The sequence below is a fragment of the Saccostrea echinata genome, unplaced genomic scaffold (genome assembly GCF_033153115.1).
Source record: "Saccostrea echinata isolate AGI-Se365-2 ecotype Australia unplaced genomic scaffold, CSIRO_AGI_Sech_v1 ptg000009l, whole genome shotgun sequence".
NCBI classification, from domain to species: domain Eukaryota; kingdom Metazoa; phylum Mollusca; class Bivalvia; order Ostreida; family Ostreidae; genus Saccostrea; species Saccostrea echinata.
Window position 1 is genome coordinate 22,490,357 of NW_026889758.1, and position 18,141 is coordinate 22,508,497.

The following is an 18,141-nucleotide window of genomic DNA, read 5'->3' on the forward strand; positions in this document are numbered from 1 at the left end:
AGGTATGCTAACAACGGGGCACAATTGGTACCCATGGGAATTCCAACAGATTGTTGGAAGATCTGGTCTCCAAAAACCACATAGATATTGTCAATCAGAAATTCAAGCATCTTTTTAATAGCAACTTCAGAGTACTTACTCGTATGTATACAATCAGAATGTTTTTAAGTAAATGAATAAAATATTTCGAGACTATCAAGATTAGAAGTCTTCCAATGAAAAATGTACTGAGCTGATAAAATGAATATGAATGTATACCAATGTATACCAATTTCGATAAGTGATATGGTCAGATATGGTTTAAATGAATATGAACAGCTGATGAATGAATGAATAATATACATAGTGTACCAAATAAATATCTATCTATCTAATATTAGGTATATGATCGGGATTATATTTGAGTGAAATATATAACAAAGTAATGCAATGAGGGCATCAAAATAGCTTTTTTTCAATATGAAGTTTTGGTGAAAGGTGGTAGAAAATTTGATTTATGATGACACAATGGATCTACGAGTCCAGCCCAAATATGATAAATGGACCCCCCCCCCTTTTTTAAAAAGGTGTTTCCGAAGGGGAGGAGCTCTTCATGCGCGGGATCTAAGGGGGGTCGGGGTGGAACCCCCCCCCCCCTGGAGTTTGCAGTTATTAAACGTATATTCTCAACCAAATAAAAATGACTTTGGACATACCCTCTAGAAAACACGTGGAAGCCCCCCCCCCCCCCACTACCACCATCACCACGAATATTTTTTCACGTTTGAGAATGGAGTTAACGTTTTGTTTTTATTTTTTTTTAGTACGTGTGTGTATGTTTGTGTGTGTGTGCGTGTGTGTGTGTGTTTTGTTTTGTTTTGTTTTGCTTGTCAGGATATTTTCTGGATTTGATACGTTTGGGAAAGGAGTTTTTATTCTTGTCGAGAAATTCTGAGTTGGAAATTTTTTGACTGGGTTACCCCCCCCCCCCCCCTTGGAAAAATTTCGTGGATCAGCGCCTTTTTTTTCAATGTTTTTGGATTGTTCACTGACTACATATGCATTTTTATCTGTGATTATTTACAATAGAAGGGTCTCGTGCCACTAAATTTGGGGAAGGGTAGGGCTACCTAAATATATCTCCGATCTCCTCTGGTTCGTATATATTAAATAAAAACGGTTGTATATAATATATATCATGTGTGCGCATTTTATCCCCCCCCTTTTTTTTGGTCAACTGTAGAAGACATTGTGATCTTTACCGACCCCTCCCCCCTTCAATCTTTGCCTTTTCCCCATGATTTCTTCCTTCATTTATTGACAACGAATGGAGAAGCTTGGACACTAAAGATTATGGCAATGCCTCAAATTAAAAGTTTCACTGAATCACCAAATGCACCTGTCCGCGTACAAGTGCACCGAAAACAAACGTTTTCATGACTAAAGATTTTGGGATAATCGCCGTCATTGTGATGTTAGCAATGGAGGACTGGAAAAGTTTATCAAAATATTTTGATAATTTTGTTTCGAGTTGATATGTTAAGAATGTTTGTACAAGAAAATTGGAGACTGAAACTTGGCTGAATGGTGTAATCAGTGGATAAAAATGTCTGTATATAAAAAGTGAGTAAAATTTCAAGGTGTTTAGTACTGTCATATTTCAGGTAGGCTTTAGAAATGATGTCGGTCATAATATGACCTATTTAAGTTTAAAACAGTAAAATATGAATAGATTCGCGATGTAAATTGTATTTTAAACGCTGTTGACATTATTTATGCTGCAATAATATCATTACGTAATCCAAATACACCTGAGCTGGCGAAGAAACTACCTTCTTAATTGGTGTTCACTCATGCAGGACAGTTTCCCCCTTTTTATGGGTAATTATTATTCTTTGCTGATCATTGTTCGTGGGTTCTTCGGTAAAAATAAGCATAATCACTGCCTCATGTAGTTGTGAATAAGTTTTATAAATTATAAGATTGCAACAGGTTTTGAACATGAAATTTAGAAGGTAAATATAGCATTTTCTTTGATGAAGATATTCTATTATTGATACTGATTTGTCCACTTTTTTTAATACCATGTCTTTGAAGAATCTGATTTAAACTTTTGAGTGTATATCATAAATATGTTTTAGTTAGATCTATAGTATTCTTCTTTTTTTTAAGTTCATTTTTCTAAAGTATCCCAAATCACCCAGTTGTAACAACCCCTGTCCCTGTACCAAAAAGAAGTGTGAGAGCCATGATCAAAAAATCATTATTATCATTATTAATTTCTTTATATTCTTGATGTTCAAACTGCATGGTTGAAATAAATCACATGGACATATAAGTCCATGGCAGATTGAGTTAGCCTTGCCATGGCATACTTGGTCGTTTGAAAAATGTTTATACAGTTTCCTGATGGTATCTTTCAAGTACTTTCAAAAGTGATTGATACCATAATGCATAATATATGATCTTGTCTTATTTAGTACTTGTAAGAACATGCAGAGCATTCTGAGTTTATACATAAAGATACAAAGCAAGAAATACAATACATGCAATATAAGGCATATTAACATCAATAAAATTTTAAAAGTAATACAGTCATTGATAAACTGCAAGTATCAAACTTTATTTACACCAATTTTTTGTGATTTTTAGAAGATTTGATTGCTTTGGCTTGTTTCTTGTTTAGAGGTGTTTATAATTGCTACTTATAAGAAGATGATTCTGATAACAAAATATCATTGGTTATTGCCTTCATGAATGAAATAAAAGCAAACAAACAATGAGAATTGAATATGTAGGGACAAAATCCATCCCAAACTTATGATTGTACCTTTAGATTCTATTGAGATATGTTTTTTGATTAATTCTTAATATTTTATATATATTTATCATTCAGAATAAAGATGTTGTCTGTACAAGACAACAATCAGTTAATTGAGAATGTGGAGCAATTAGGAAAGCAGGATGTTAGAGTAAAAGGAAGAAAATTGACGAGGTGTGTATAGACTTATAAACAACAGAGCATTGATTACTGATAATAACGTGACAGTAAAATGAATCAAAACAGTAACTAATATTTATATATATATATATATATATATATGATAGCACATGTATAGGTAAGTACAGATTGCATCTACAATATAGACTAGATATGCAATGAACAAATATATGGTGAAATAAAATAAGATTATGCATAGAGCTATGTTTCTTGTTACATGCATAAAATTATCATTTCTTTTATAGATATTTAAAGAATAATTGATCGCTCATACTATGTATTTATTACTATGATATTTTGCATTTATTATTTTAATAATATATTAAAATATTTTGTAAAGAAAGTTCAAAATAGTAGTATTATAATAGAATTAATTAAAATGTTGATGATGGAAAGCATGTAATAGATTTATAACCTTTTTTTTTGTAGAGCTGAGAAATCAAGGATTGCTGCTCAGGGCAGGCGAGACAAAGAAGCAGAGGAAATGGCTAATCTGATAGACTTACTTCCCTTTGAAAAATCAACTTTACAAAAAATTGACAAGAATTCTTTGCTTGAGCTGATTTTGAACTATTTACAAATGAAGCAGTACATTGAAAAGGGTATGTATAACTTTAGTTCCACTACTTCTATAACTCAGGACAAAAAAAAAAATAATGCTAACTCTCCCTAATTTACATGATATGAAGGAAACCTGAATCACAAGTTTTCATATGGCGTTTAATTGTCTGTATCTCCCTTAAACATGGCCATCTAATGTAATTAACAAGTTATCTGTCTATTCTTGTATGTATTAAACTGAAAAATTTCATGTAAAAAAAAAATAATAATAAATAAATATGAAAATCTACAATTTGTTAAGGATGAATATTAACATATATATGATAAGTGTAAGAGAAGGCAATATAATTAATGACCCTCATTGGTTTTCACTTTATGGCAAATATTTTATTCTGCCCACTTTTGTTCTGGGTGATGCTGGCTGTTTGTTGTTTTTCCACAAGCAATTTTTTGTGAACTTTGCTTTCTTTAAATACACATACTGCATACAGATAAAATAATGACATTTGAGCAGATTTATATGTAGAAAGTACTTCTATGATTAAGACAATATTTGACCCATGGACGTAGTTTAACAATACAGTTTGTTGCATGTGTCAATGTTGAATATATGGAGGATCAGATGATTCTTATCTTCATGAATACTAAGAACAAGTCAGAGAGTCTAGAATGTCAACATGGCAGATAAATTGTGATGCAAGATAAAAGTGTTGAGAAGATGTGTAGAATTTTCCTTTCATTTATTGAATTTTTTGGATGGAAGTACATGCATGATCAAAAAGATTTGTTATGATGAATTTTTAGGTTATTAGCTCACCTGAATCAAAGGCTCAAGTGAGCTTTTCTGATCAAAGAGTATCTGTCCATGTGTCTGTCGTGTGTTGTCTGTAAAGTTTCACATTTTTAACTTCTCCACCAGAACCTCTGGTCTAATTTCAACCAAACTTGCCACAAATCATTCTTGGGTAAAGGGAACTTAAATGCATTCAAATGAAGGGCGACACCCTCTATCAAGCATCTTCACAATGTCAAGCTTTTGTGATGTTGTTCCTCGATCTATACAAACCCTTGACAAAAGTTGCTTTTTAAAACTCACTAGAAAGCTACCATTTCATTCATTTCCCGGTCTATAATTGGAACCAATCAGAAAACAGCCTCTATTTGTGGGTATGTTTTGTAAACAAATATGACTTGTCTTTAAAATGGAAAGTACCAATACTGTAGGATTTGTGACTAGTTACCTCAAATAAAATATTGGAGATTAATTTTTGGAAGATCCTCCTCCATGCAATCACAAAAGGTGTACTATGGCTTTGAGCCACTTGAAAACAACTCATTTGAAAGATATGTTCTCATTGGTTGGTTTATAATTAACCATAACTTCATGTAACCACAAGTCCAACTTTTAAATAGCGACTTTTGTCAAGGGTTCTTGAAGAGAATGATATCACAAAATGTTGACATTGTGAAGATGTCTTTCAAGGGGAGATAATTATGTGAAAATTTAATGGCATCTTTTAAAAATCTTCTTGATAATAACTGGGCCAGAAAAATTATACTTATTTGACAGCTTCATTACATAATATTGATTAAAGTTTGTTCAAATCATGATCCCTTGGGGTAGGTTTGGGCCACAATGGGCGGTCAAAGTTTAACATAGGAATATATAAGTAAAATCTTTTAAAATCTTCCTCTCAAGAACAGCATCGCCTTTTTCAATATTGAACTTATTTCTGCTTTCCTCTAGCCAAAGTGCTCAGATGAATGATGTGGCCCATTAGACTCTTGTTTTAAATTATTATAGAAAAATCCTACTCAACAATTTTCATTCGTCCAGGACAAGTTTTTTTTTCACACCTAGCAGGTATGACTGCATGCAGACTTCAGAAATAAAAAAAAAAATTAAAAATCCAAGACATAATCTCCATTTTGAATTCAAAACTTTTGATGAGCAAGTGGAATTGAGGGGAAAAATGTCTTCGGTTTTTAAGAGGGGAATGGTAGTTGTGGGTAAAAGAGGGGGATGTAAATTATTGCTTAAGGCCATGCTATAAACAAATTATTTATCAAAAATCATGAAAATACATAATAAATCTATGTGTAGATAAGTAAAATGAATAAATTTTACCAGATAACATTTAAAGTTTCAAGATTTTTCAATAATGACCTATAAAGATATTAAAAATTGTATAGATTTTTATGAGGAACAGCAAAGAGTGAGAATTTTGAAAAATCCTAGAAAATAAAAAAAATTCTTGATATTTTAGAAATTTCATATTTGGATAATTTACAACCAAAATAATTCCAAAAATATATACCAAATCAAGAATACAACTTTTTTGATAGTAGCAAATGTCCTTATATAAGCTAAATTAACAGTAAATATTTAATTCAGGAGTTTAATTTATATTAATTGTAAGTTAATTATTAAAATATGTTGAAATATTTTGATGAAATTCATTTCAGTAAAACATTTTTTTGTCCTTAAAAAAGTACAGCTGATAGAAGTTCAGTTATTGATGGAATTACATCCTGTTGCCTGTTGCGGTTCAAATCATTATGAGGCCTTTCCTTGTCTCTGACATACGTGACTACCAGCACTGCTCTTTCTCTGTACCTGTCACAGACGGGGAATTTATAGATCTATTCATTTTCTAGACCTTTTTATTACCAAGGGTTTTCACATCTATAATTGTTTTTTGTTTAATTAATGCATTCTTTGACATAATGAACTTGTATTTACAGGGAATATTTCAGTCAAGAACATAGATTTTGGATTGACTATTTTGGGGGATTTGCTTTGTAAGCATGACAGTGCATTATTTCATGTCTTAAGCAGTCACAGTTATGTCACTCTAATGAGATTTTTTTTGTAAACAGTGGCTACTCTAATTATGTAAATGAAATTTCAGAAAATGTTCATTAAAATTTTCTGTTCTTTGAAGACAGCTATGTAGAAATTAGTCATCATGATACAAGATTTTTGAATAATTTAAATAATGTGTGCATGTTAAAATTGTAAATGAACAAGGTGTACTTCATGGAAAAGTATAATTATGTTCTAGTTTTCGTTCCAGAAACAATGGAAGCAATTTTCACGGACTTTACATATGCAAAGTACTTGTACTTTTGTAGCTTAGTTCGTTAAAATAAATAACTCACTGGCACCACATTACATTTTGAGATGACCTGCCTCCTTGAGGACTGAGGAATGAGGCAAAACCATTTTAATTATTATAATCTTTAAAAATCTTTTTCTTGTCTCCTGGTCATCTACAGTCAAACCATTAGCATGATTATAAATGCAATGAGTCTTCTACTTATATATGTGAAATTTATGGCACCTGGATACAGGGATCAGGCACCAGGGTGGAATAAATTGGTCACATGTTGAAAGTGCATTATATCTTCTAAAATCTTCTTTAATCATTGACATTTAGGTTGCAAACTGTTGGCATGTTAATAATGAGTAGTACTCAACCTTTTACCAAAATTGTGAAATTCATGGCCCCTGAATTCATGGTTGAAGCCCTAGGGTGTGACTTAGATGGTAACATTGAAAATATGTTACATCTTCAAAAAGAGCTAGGTTCACTTTATGCATAAAATGGCCCTATAGATATACCAATTTATTGACTACAGTCCCTGAAACGTTCTACTTTCCCACTTGAACGGTGAGCGAACGCTGAACGAACGGTGAACGAACGCTGAACGAACGCAGAGCGAACGGTGAGTGAACGATGTGTGAACGCTGAACGCAACTTGGTGAACGATGTGTGAACGGTGAACGGTGAGCGAACGCAGAACGCGAACGGAGCGCAAACGCGAACGCAAAGTGAACGGTGAACGAACGGTGAACGCAAGATGAACGATATATTCGGAATGCCTCTGATCTTTTCTTTGCATTGAAACTATTTTATTGTATTATAATGTCAGGTGCCAAAAAAAAAAAAAATAAATAAGTAAACCAATAAATGAATGAATAAATAAGTAAATAAAATAAATTCTCCAAAATTGTCCTAAGAAAGACGATTCATGCACATTAAGTTTTTAATCACACGATTTTTAACGCATTAAAACATTGCAATTGTTGCCGAACGCTGAAGTATAAAAGAAATTTTTTTAGTTGGAAAATAAAAATGTTTATTCTTATTTGATAACAAATCAGAGAAAACTTCTGACTTATAGAATGAATTAAAGCGATTGTAACATCCATTCATATATGTACATGTATCTCCGTGTCAAGGCGATTTCATGTAAAGTAATAAAAAAAATTAATTACAAAGGTCAGTGGACGTTTTGCATTTATACGCTCGTACTTTAAATGTTTAATACAATAATATATTATGTGTCATTTCTATTTTTCATGATGATTTATTGAGCAGATTTCTACATGTATCTGTAGATGGCCGTGATTATACTCAGACAAGATAATACAAAGATACATATTCATATTATTTGTTATAAATTCAATTTTCAGAACTTGATATTTAAGTAATATGCTGTTATAATTTTTTATCAAACAGACAAATGAGAGAGAGAGAGAGAGAGAGAGAGATATTCCGTTTCAGCCCCCCCCCCCCCCTTTCCTTTCAGGCTTCACTAAATGTTTGCACCTATATCAAACAATAACTCTGATATTTTTTTCTAAATATATTAGACAGTGAAAGTAACTTTTTTTTTATCAACAAATCATATCCATCTGTTTGACAGTATTACTCGTTTTTATTTTCCTGCTTCAAGTTCACACGAAGTCCACGTGCTTGTCCTGTCAATCAAAATCATTCGACACTGTGCAGGTGTGAAAGTTTCGTCACATCGAAGAACGAAGTGCGAGTATTTCCAACAAGTTATAACATTTATTTTTATCATTTCTAGATTTGATATCAACATTTGAATAATTAGTGAATAAAATATATTGGGCATTAACACTTGAATTTGAAACATACTCTCTGCCAATTTCAAATACCACCGCCGACACGTGTACATTTTGAACTACTATTGTTTTGTGACTTTTTTAGATGCATGTTTGTTTTGAGACTGAAATTTTTGTTCTAAAAAAGACCTTAGCTTTTTTTTAACAGGTTAATTAAAATTTTCTGGAAATACAGTACTGACTAAGTAACCGATTTAGGGGAAAGGGGGGGGGGGGTATTTATCATATCGAATAGCAAACATATAAAGTTACGGTGAAGAAAGATTTTTTCTCTATAACTATAGACTTTACATACATGTATTATAGTAGCGAATATTCTGTAGTGCATTACATTTTAAATAAATATTTCCTTTAAACACACTATCAATTTAATTCGCTCCAAAGATAATAAATTAACAGGATATCCGCAGTACTATGTATAACTCTCAGAACTAGTTCTATCAAATTTTCTGTAGTAATTGAATTAAAAAAAAACGCGTTAGAAATAAATATTTTTGTAATTTTGCTGCGTAATTATTTGACTTGGATAATTATATCTCCATTAACGATTTGTCGTCTTTAACAAAACATCAAAATATTGCAGTGCTTGAAGTATTTGCACATTGGCCTTAGTTAAATTTAATATTTCAGCATCGTTCTACGTAGGTTCAGGATGTGCTTATAACAACATTTTTTTCCAGAGTAATTTAATAAATAACCTAATAGCTAAGTTAGAATAATAAAAATATATATCTTAGATTTTTCCCCCATGAAATAATGATTCTTCAAACACGATATGTTAGTATTAAATTAAAAAATCTGTAACTCCATACCTGCAAAAAGATAAGTCCTTTCACTTGGGAGTTCCGAATGGCAATGACAACTGAACGATAGGTGAACGCTGAACGCAAGGTGAACGCAAAGTGAACGGAACGAAGAGCGAACGCTGAACGCTTTGTGAACGATGAACGCGAGCGCACGGTGAACGGTGAACGCAAAACTGTGAACGGAGAGCGAACGGTGAACGCACGGTGAACGAACGGTGAACGCACGCTGAACGAACGGTGAACGAACGGTGAGCGAACGGAAAAATGGGAAAGTAGAACGTTTCAGGGACTGTAACACCTTATGTTCCATTTTAAACATCAAGATAAAGTAGAGTCTTAGTGTTTTCATTTCTTATTAAAATTTTTCTCCTTAAAGTTCAGGTCTTGGAAATCAAGCTCTATGGAATTGCAATGTTCTTGAATTTTAAGGAAAACAAGTATATTTAAGTACTTTCAGAGAAGAAAAATAATATGAGCGCACCCTCTGATCTAAAAAATAAAACATGTTTTGTAATCCTCAGAAACGGTTCTATCAGTAAATAATTGCATATTTTAGATCAGAGATTGTGCTCTATATTAAATATTGAAAAATAGCTTTGAAAATTGGCTGTTTTTGTAGAATTGTTCAGGATATGAGGAAAATGACGCATTTCATGACGTCATAATGCATTGACTAGCCAGAAAATTACGTCATTTTTGGTAGATTCGCAATCGCCAAATCTCTAAATGAAATTTAATGCATTGTCAACTAAAAATAAGCAGTTTCAGTTTTTCAGAAATTCACAGGGCCAAAAAAGAACATGATTATAATAAATAATGGGCCCATGATCAACTAAATTTGTGAAATTCCTTACCCATGAGTCCATGGTTCATCCCTAGGATTTGGCTAGGTTAGTCATATATTAAAGATTCATTACATCTTTGGAAATTTTTCCCTTTTCTGAAGGACAGACATGTATCACAGGCAAACTGATTGTATGATTACAATGATATGCATAACTGTTTACCATAACTTTAGAATTTGTGTCTCCTGTGTCTATGGTTTAGGCCCAGGTTGGAGCAGAGTTGGTCATATATTAAAAATACCTCTGAAAATCTTTTCTGTTGGACATCTAGCAGACAAACCATTTACATGATTATAATGAACACTTAAGCCTCTACCAAAATTGTGAAATGTATGCATATACAGTATACATAGATACATATACATAATAGTGTATCCAATCTAATTAAAATTAGATGTCCCAAATCCACTACCATGTCTCAAACATGTCCCATAAAGGGTCACATCAGCACAACCTTTCAGTTATGAATAAACATGAAAATTTAGGCCAATCAGATTCCGGCTTCTGTATTTGACTTAAAAAGAGTTCCATGGCTACATCTTACCATTTCTGAATCTCTGTAGTCTCTGGGCTGTCTTACATTGATAAAGTTAATTGTGGTGTAAACTGAATGTGTAGTCCACTTATCTGCCATTCTTATCCGAATAACACAAACAAAAATGTACATACTATACAACATATTCTGTATTCACATTCATACATTGCCATGCCTAGTTTTGTTTACTATGAAACTCCTTGGGTGTTTAGGTTTGGCTGTGAAAAAGAAATGCATTCAGCGGATTAAGCAATTTCAAAATGTCTCAAGAATTACAGAATCTAGATATGCATTGAAAGGTACTATAGTGGGCATTCATTGGCACATCAAGTTATATATGCAGTCCCATTTTTACAATGTGAAAGATGGTACATAGGGCTGCGCAATAATATCAATATTCCGGTATATTGCTATTCGTTAACAAAAAATATTGTATTGCGATACATTTTTACCCTAACAGTATACCAGCGTTTTGCTTGGGCTTTAGATTTATAAAGTAAAATATGAAATTTAAGATGTCAGAAACATTTTCAATCATGCCAAACAGTACCAAACAGTAAAGGTTTCTGTTGTATGGTTGCATTTCGTTGCCAAACTGTAGTGAAATCAACTAGAACTTTTTTTTGTTACAATGTATTTATAAAAAGTTTATAAACTCTGCTTATAAATGGAGGTTAATAAAATAAGAAAAGAGCATTTCAGCTGTTATTAAAAATATTGCAATACAGTTTCAATTATCGCAATATATTGCAATAGGAAATTCCCAACCTATACCCAGCCCTAATGGTATGCAAGTACAGATGCTGGAGAAAGACAAGTTGCCTTCTCAAAGAATGGTGTGCAGCAAAATTCAGATTCTGTGATGGGTATTTTATGAATGCAGGCATCAATTATTCTCCTATTTGTCACTCAGCATCTACAAGCATTGTCACACAGGGGACTCTGCTAGCTATTAAACTGACACAGAAATGTAGACTTGATCTTGCTTTCTTGATTCTACAGTATTGACATCTTCCCAAAGCAATCAGCTGATAGACATGATAGAGCTAGATTGCAAAAAACAAAAGCTTACTTTCTGATGATTGTTATTGATTTGTTATGGATTGCATGTACAATTAAGTTTAGGGGTATATAGGTATTATCTTGGCAGTTACTTTATCTACAGTCAAATCTCTTTTGTCTTGGACTCTATTATGCACGAGAAAAATGTGAGATATCTGCGTATTTGAGATATTGAGGTTAAAATACATTTATAAAGAAAATGTGGTTGGAACTTCCAAATTACTTTGACATATCCATGGTATTTGGGGTATGAATGTTCGAGTACAGTTGTGTCTTTCTCAAATTTATCTGAGAAATATTTAAAATATTTGCTAGTCCCACTAGTCACAATTACTTGTACATGAGCTAGGATGTATAGCTTGACTCAGCGTCATTTAGACAATGTTCATGGGCACCTTTGAAAAAGTATGAAAATCTGGGCCATGACATTATTTTGTTCAGTAGATAGTCATTATAGCCCTTACTGCTGTGTTTCTTCAAATTTGTGTATGTTTGAATATTTTCCCTTTACAAAGCTTGCCCCACTGTCAATATTGTCAATATCTATGATATCAGTATTGAATCAAAGTCATTCAACGGTTAAATTATAGATCTTCCTTCTTGTTTTCTTTTACCATTTAACCCCAACCTTAACTCCTAAACCTAATCCCTAAGTATAGCCATAACCTCAAATTCTAACCTCCAACACAAACTTTAACCTTAACCTTACCCTTATATGTGACATCCCAATTTATTTAAAAATTCATGTCAATATTCTTTAACAAATTTTACAGATCACAGTGGATATCAATAAGATATTATCGTGATATTGTTGATATCCTTGGCAAGGACACACAGTCTGAGACATGGAGGAGGTACAAGCTTGTTTGATCCTGACCAAACATTTGCAAAATTGTTTTACTGACAGAGAATTTTCAGTTGTCCATCATGACCTTAATGATGTACATACGGAAAATAATGCAGGGTTAAAATATTTAATGGCAAAAGGTCATTCATTGTATAAAAATCAGGCATAATTTCTCTTTGTTTTGCATTAAAGCATTGAATTTGAAAGTTCAAGATTGTTAAGGTGCTCAGTGGCGGATTTAAGGGGGGGGGGGGGCACCTAGCACATGCCCCCTAAAACTGTCAAAGTTAGCGTAAATCATAGTTTCGTCAAGAAAATGTAAAAATGTCTACTCGGTAGACCTCATTTTTACCCCAAAAAATCTCTAGAATTCAGGAGTTTCCAGGGGCTTTGCTCCCTGGGCCCCCACCAGGCCTTTGCCCTGGACCCAGACCCCCTGCCTACTTTTTGCACCCCCCCCCCCACTTCAATTCCTGGATCCGCACCTGGTGCTTATATTGGAAATACATCACATTTTAGTTTTACTTATTCATGAACACTGCCAAAATATAAATTTACATATGCAATAGGAACATTGCTAGCATTAAATTGTGTCTGCACTTAATTACTCAGTGACCCATTGGTACATTAAATAATAAGTACAGTAATATAGTTTTCAGATAAAGAGTACTAATGAGGTCTTCACTTCCATAAAAATAATTATGAAAAGATGTCCATTTTTTGGATGGGATGTACTTAGTGGGCGTATATTAATATATGCATTGTGTCGTTTTTGTAGGATCCATTGGAGTTATATACATTTAAGCACACAACAATTCAAGTAAATTAAACATGTACTCATATTCCCTCTGCTTGAAAAGTAGTGAGTTTATAGTGATGGGGGTGTGTGTCCTTCCATACGTCCTTCCATTTATCCTTCCGTTCGTCCATAACACTTGGGGGTACCCATCTCTTATCCACAACTCCTCCTATACCACTGAAAAAAAATTATTGGGACTTTCACAGAATCTTTATAACATAGTGCCATTGTGCAGATATTGAGGGTTTGCCATAGTAGAACTTGGACATCGCCATTCTTTTTATAACGTGAGGGGTTCCATCTCTTATCAGCAACTACTTCTATACCACTGACTATAATATTATGAGACTTTCACAGAATCTTTATTGCATAGTGCCATTGTACACTTTCTATTTTTATACCCCCGCTCCGAAGGAGAGGGGGTATACTGTTTTACCCTTGTGTGTCTGTCTGTCTGTCTGTATGTGTGTCTGTCTGTCTGTCTGTAACAACTTTTGGTCACAGTTTTCTCAGCAACTACTCATTGCAGATGCTTGAAATTTTAGCACACTCTTTGTTTAGGCATGCCGTATGTTGGGATTCATTTTTGTACAAATCCAGTGTCAATTTCCTGATTATCACTGTGTCTGTCCATAACTGAACTTGTGTATTCACATTAGAGCAGGGGTATTATTAGTGAGCATTGGCTCACAGACTTCTTGTTCATTTTGATCGGACAGATATTTGGGGTTTGCCATAGTAAAAGGTAGACACTACCAATCTTTTTGTAATACTGGAGGTTCTCATCTCTTCTCCGCAACTTCTCTTAAAATATACTAATCATGTACATGTAATGAGTAAAATTTAATGAGACTTTCACAGAATCTTTATAACATAGTACTGTTGTGCACCTCCTATTTTATGTTCTGATCAGACAGATATTTTGGGTCTCCCACAGCAAAACATGGACTTTGCCATTAAACTCATGTGGGAGCAGGGGGTATCATTTTCTGAGCTCAGTGCTCACAGTACCTCTAGTTATGTTCTAAACTATCAGAAAATATTTGTCATGCCAGCAAACACCATGCATTTACACACTGTAGTCAACAAAGTGCAGAATTACATTACATGTGTGAGCTATATTAACATTAAAGATGAAAAAGTATAACATGTTTATTTTAAATTGATTCAAAAAGATTTACTTTTCTTTCCTTCTGAACAATTGCTGTGTATATATTTGTCATATCGTTGGAAATATAGGAATTATAAATTGTTAAAATAATTATACACTAGCAGACTTGGTATACTGGTATGTATACATGTACAATGTGCATATTATGACACAGATCATATACTTGTTTGTCATTCTGTCAGTTCATCATGGATTTAGAACAAGGCTCTTTTTCTATTAATTGGTGCATGTCAATTTGTCAGTGTTATTCACACTTCCAAACCCAAAAATCTTTTTTGTGAAGAACTGCAGCTGCAGGTTCTGATAAACTGCATTGTGGTAAATATAATCTGACCAAACATGCACAACACATGGAGAAAACTATTGTATCTTGTCACACACACCTATCTCAGGTGCAGGCTTACTCTCTCCCCCCAAAACAATAAATCTCGTCAACAGCTTATCTCAGGATAGGTCGCTGTGTTGGTATTGCTGGCAAAGCAGTTCTGTCTGTTGTACACAGTAGTAAAGAGGCTGGTGGTGATCAATACCTTATTATAACTTGGCTGCACAGACTTCCCCCTTCATCAGCACTATGTAGTCCTGAGGAAGTAAAACTTGACATAGCACGGTGTCCTAGTTAAGCACAACAAACATGGCTGTGTACACCCCTCATGCTGCTCTCATGTTTAGAAATGTCAGGATTTTTAAAATTCGCCTTCCTACAATTTTGCATCGGAAAAAATTCAGAGGTAGGTATATATATTGCCATGAATTGTTTGCAGTGTGTGAAAATGATTTAAGATAAGCTTGTAGGGAAGGGGGGAGGGAAGTCAAGAAATTTTTGTCATCATGCAAAAAATTGCTTATTTGGGGAACTTGCATATTGAAAAGAATATGTGTTAAAGGGGTATTACAATATAATTGGAAAAGTAATTTTTTTTTACCCTTATAATCATGTAAATGCCAGAGTCAGCAAGAGGTTGCATGTTTTCTGCAGGGAAGTCTATGGTAATTTATTAAAATGAAAATAATTAAGCATTTGCTAATGCATTAAAATGTTGTTGATTAGAGCTGGAAACTGATTACATTTTAATGCTTTTTCATTAGGTGTGGATTTAAGTTACGGTCATTTTAAGTTTAGCAAGGTAATGTAAATCACTTTTTATTTGCAAGAACATTATTTTCACGTAATTATGCCAGACTGTCTGCTCACAAAAATTTCATTCTTGGGTATAATTCTACTATTAAAGAATCACATAGAACAATGACCAAAATTAGTGAAAATCTTATTTCCTTTATAAATATGAAACAACATTGTTAAAATCAGGTGTCAAAAAATTTAGTGATCTACAGTACTTAGTCTAAATAACATATACCTGTCTTATTTGATATCAATATTGTGAGACATTTCTGTCCCATTTGTGCTTGTTCTTGTACATTAGTTCTATAAGTAAAAAGTTTAATCATTTGACAATTATTTCTGTCTTATATCTTTTGCATTTATTACTTTTCTGAGCTGAGGGTTTTGTTTAAAAGACATTTACACAAATTTATGAGAAATTCATGAGAAAAAGAAGAAACTTAACCCATAAAAGGAGTTTTTCGGTTTTTATGCCCCCTTTCGAAAAAGGGAGGGCATACTGCTTTGCTGCTGTCTGTCGGTCAGTCGTTTGGTCGGTCTGTCTGTCTGTCGGTCCACCAACAGCTTCCGTTCATTTTCTTTGCAGAGGTTGCACATACTGAAATGAAATTTGGTATACAGATTTATCATAAGAATATCTAGGTCAGTATTTGTTTTGGGTATGATCAAGCAATTTTTGACAAAAAGTTATGCCCCTTGGACTTAGAAAAATTTCAATTATTTGCAGTTTCCATTCATTTTCTTTGCAGAGGTTGCACATGCTGAAATGAAATTTGGTATACAGATTTATCATCAGAATATCTAGGTCAAGTTCTTTTTTGGATACAATTGAGCAATTTTTGACGGAGTTATGCCCCTTGGACTTAAAAAAAAATTCCAATCATTTGCTTTCTGTTCGTTATCTCTGCAAAGGTTGAACAAATTAATTACTGATTTATCATGAGAAACATGTTTTTGCCAAAGATGTGATGTAGAAGACTATTTCTGGTTGATGCATCTCAGATAGTACCGATAGATGACCCCTATTGATTTTAAGTTCAAAAGGTCAGTTTCATTTCCATGTACACTGCCAGTGGCGGATTCAGGGGGGTTTGGGGGGGTTCGGGAAAACCCCCCCGCCTGATCAAAAAATTTTTTTTTACAAGTGTCATTTTAACAATACATTGCATAAATGCGACTCTATCCAAGCCCATTGTTTTACACAAAGAGGTGAAATAAACAGTCACCATGCGAAATCCTTTTCCGCTTGAGCGCACACATTATACAGGTAATCAACAGTACTGTACATGCAGAGATCATGATAGTCCGTGCAGCTAGTGATGACGCAACGTCATACACTAACAACCAAAACTGCACATAGTTATTACGGTTTTGTTTTGGTATCGCTAAAGTAATATTGTTTCGAGAATTTTCTTCTTTCTTCGATAATTGAATGTTACTTTATTGAACTACGTGAATAAACTGTGATTATTATTTAATAGAAAAAAAAATTAATTAATACATCAGGGACGTATACTAGTTGAAATACGTTGTGACCTGTACCAAAAAAGCACATTGAAAGTATTCCTTTTGTAGATGGAAGTTACAATGCAATTTTAAAAAGCAAAAGATCTGCATTTCTTTTTAAATTACAGTTGATTGATGTTGAATAAAACCCAACTAACGGTTACAACTTTGTATAATGAATTGTGGTAAAACTAATACGTATAAATTAGAGGTCCTATTAAAACAAGAATTGGCAACTTTTTTATTGATTGTTTTTCAAGACTTTTTTTTTCAAACTTAGGGCAGGTAAGTGGGTAAAAAAAATAGAATTAAGGAGTGCATTTATGTTAGAAATTATAATTACCTCCCCCCCCCCCCCAATGAATAAGCAATAATTCCAATTATTTTCCAAAATAATTTATATTTATTCTTCAATATGAAATATCATTATGTGTTTATATTAAAAATTATATGAACAGTATAGTCAAGTAGTTGAAAAGAGCAATTAGGGTTTCTACACAGAATTCTAATGTTCTAAGTGTTGGAAAATTGCACATCATGCAGTTGTATTTTGGTAGACAAATCTTCACATGCGACAGTGTGTTGGACGTGCATTTTAAAATGAAGAATTGGATATTATATAGCAAATGGCGATATCTCTAATTTTATCAGATTTTACATTTAATTTTTTCTTTAGAAAAGTCTCATTTTTCAAGTTAACATGGAAGTTAAAAATAATCCAAAAATTTTAATTTTTTGTTCAATTTCTTGAAAATTTTGGTAGGTCGGTCTTGAAAAACAACTAGGAAAAAAGTGGCCAAAAACTAACTAATTCAATCTAAAATGCTGGAAAATGCACCATTTGGAGCCATTTTTAAAGAAAATTTCTCGGGGGAGGCCACCCGAACCCCCACCTATGGGAGGGGGACACCCCTCCCATGCCCTCCCCCTTCGGGCCTCAAAACCCCCCCAGGTGGACTTCTGGATCCGC

General features: G+C 33.4%; 1 protein-coding gene across 2 annotated transcripts in view; it reads left to right on the forward strand.

Moving 5' to 3' along the window:
* Positions 1-1,443: 1,443 nt before the first annotated feature.
* Positions 1,444-18,141, forward strand: part of LOC133182044 (protein trachealess-like) — a 47,093-nt gene continuing 30,395 nt past the window's right edge. Inside the window, exons 1-3 of one of the 2 annotated variants that reach the window (XM_061316751.1) lie at positions 1,444-1,602; positions 2,876-2,974; positions 3,410-3,582. In XM_061316751.1, the coding sequence (XP_061172735.1) occupies positions 1,586-1,602; positions 2,876-2,974; positions 3,410-3,582 (289 nt within the window). In that variant the 5' untranslated portion in view covers positions 1,444-1,585. Of the gene's footprint in view, positions 1,603-2,875; positions 2,975-3,409; positions 3,583-15,022; positions 15,274-18,141 lie in introns of those variants that run through there. The other variant, XM_061316752.1, reaches the window with a different exon arrangement.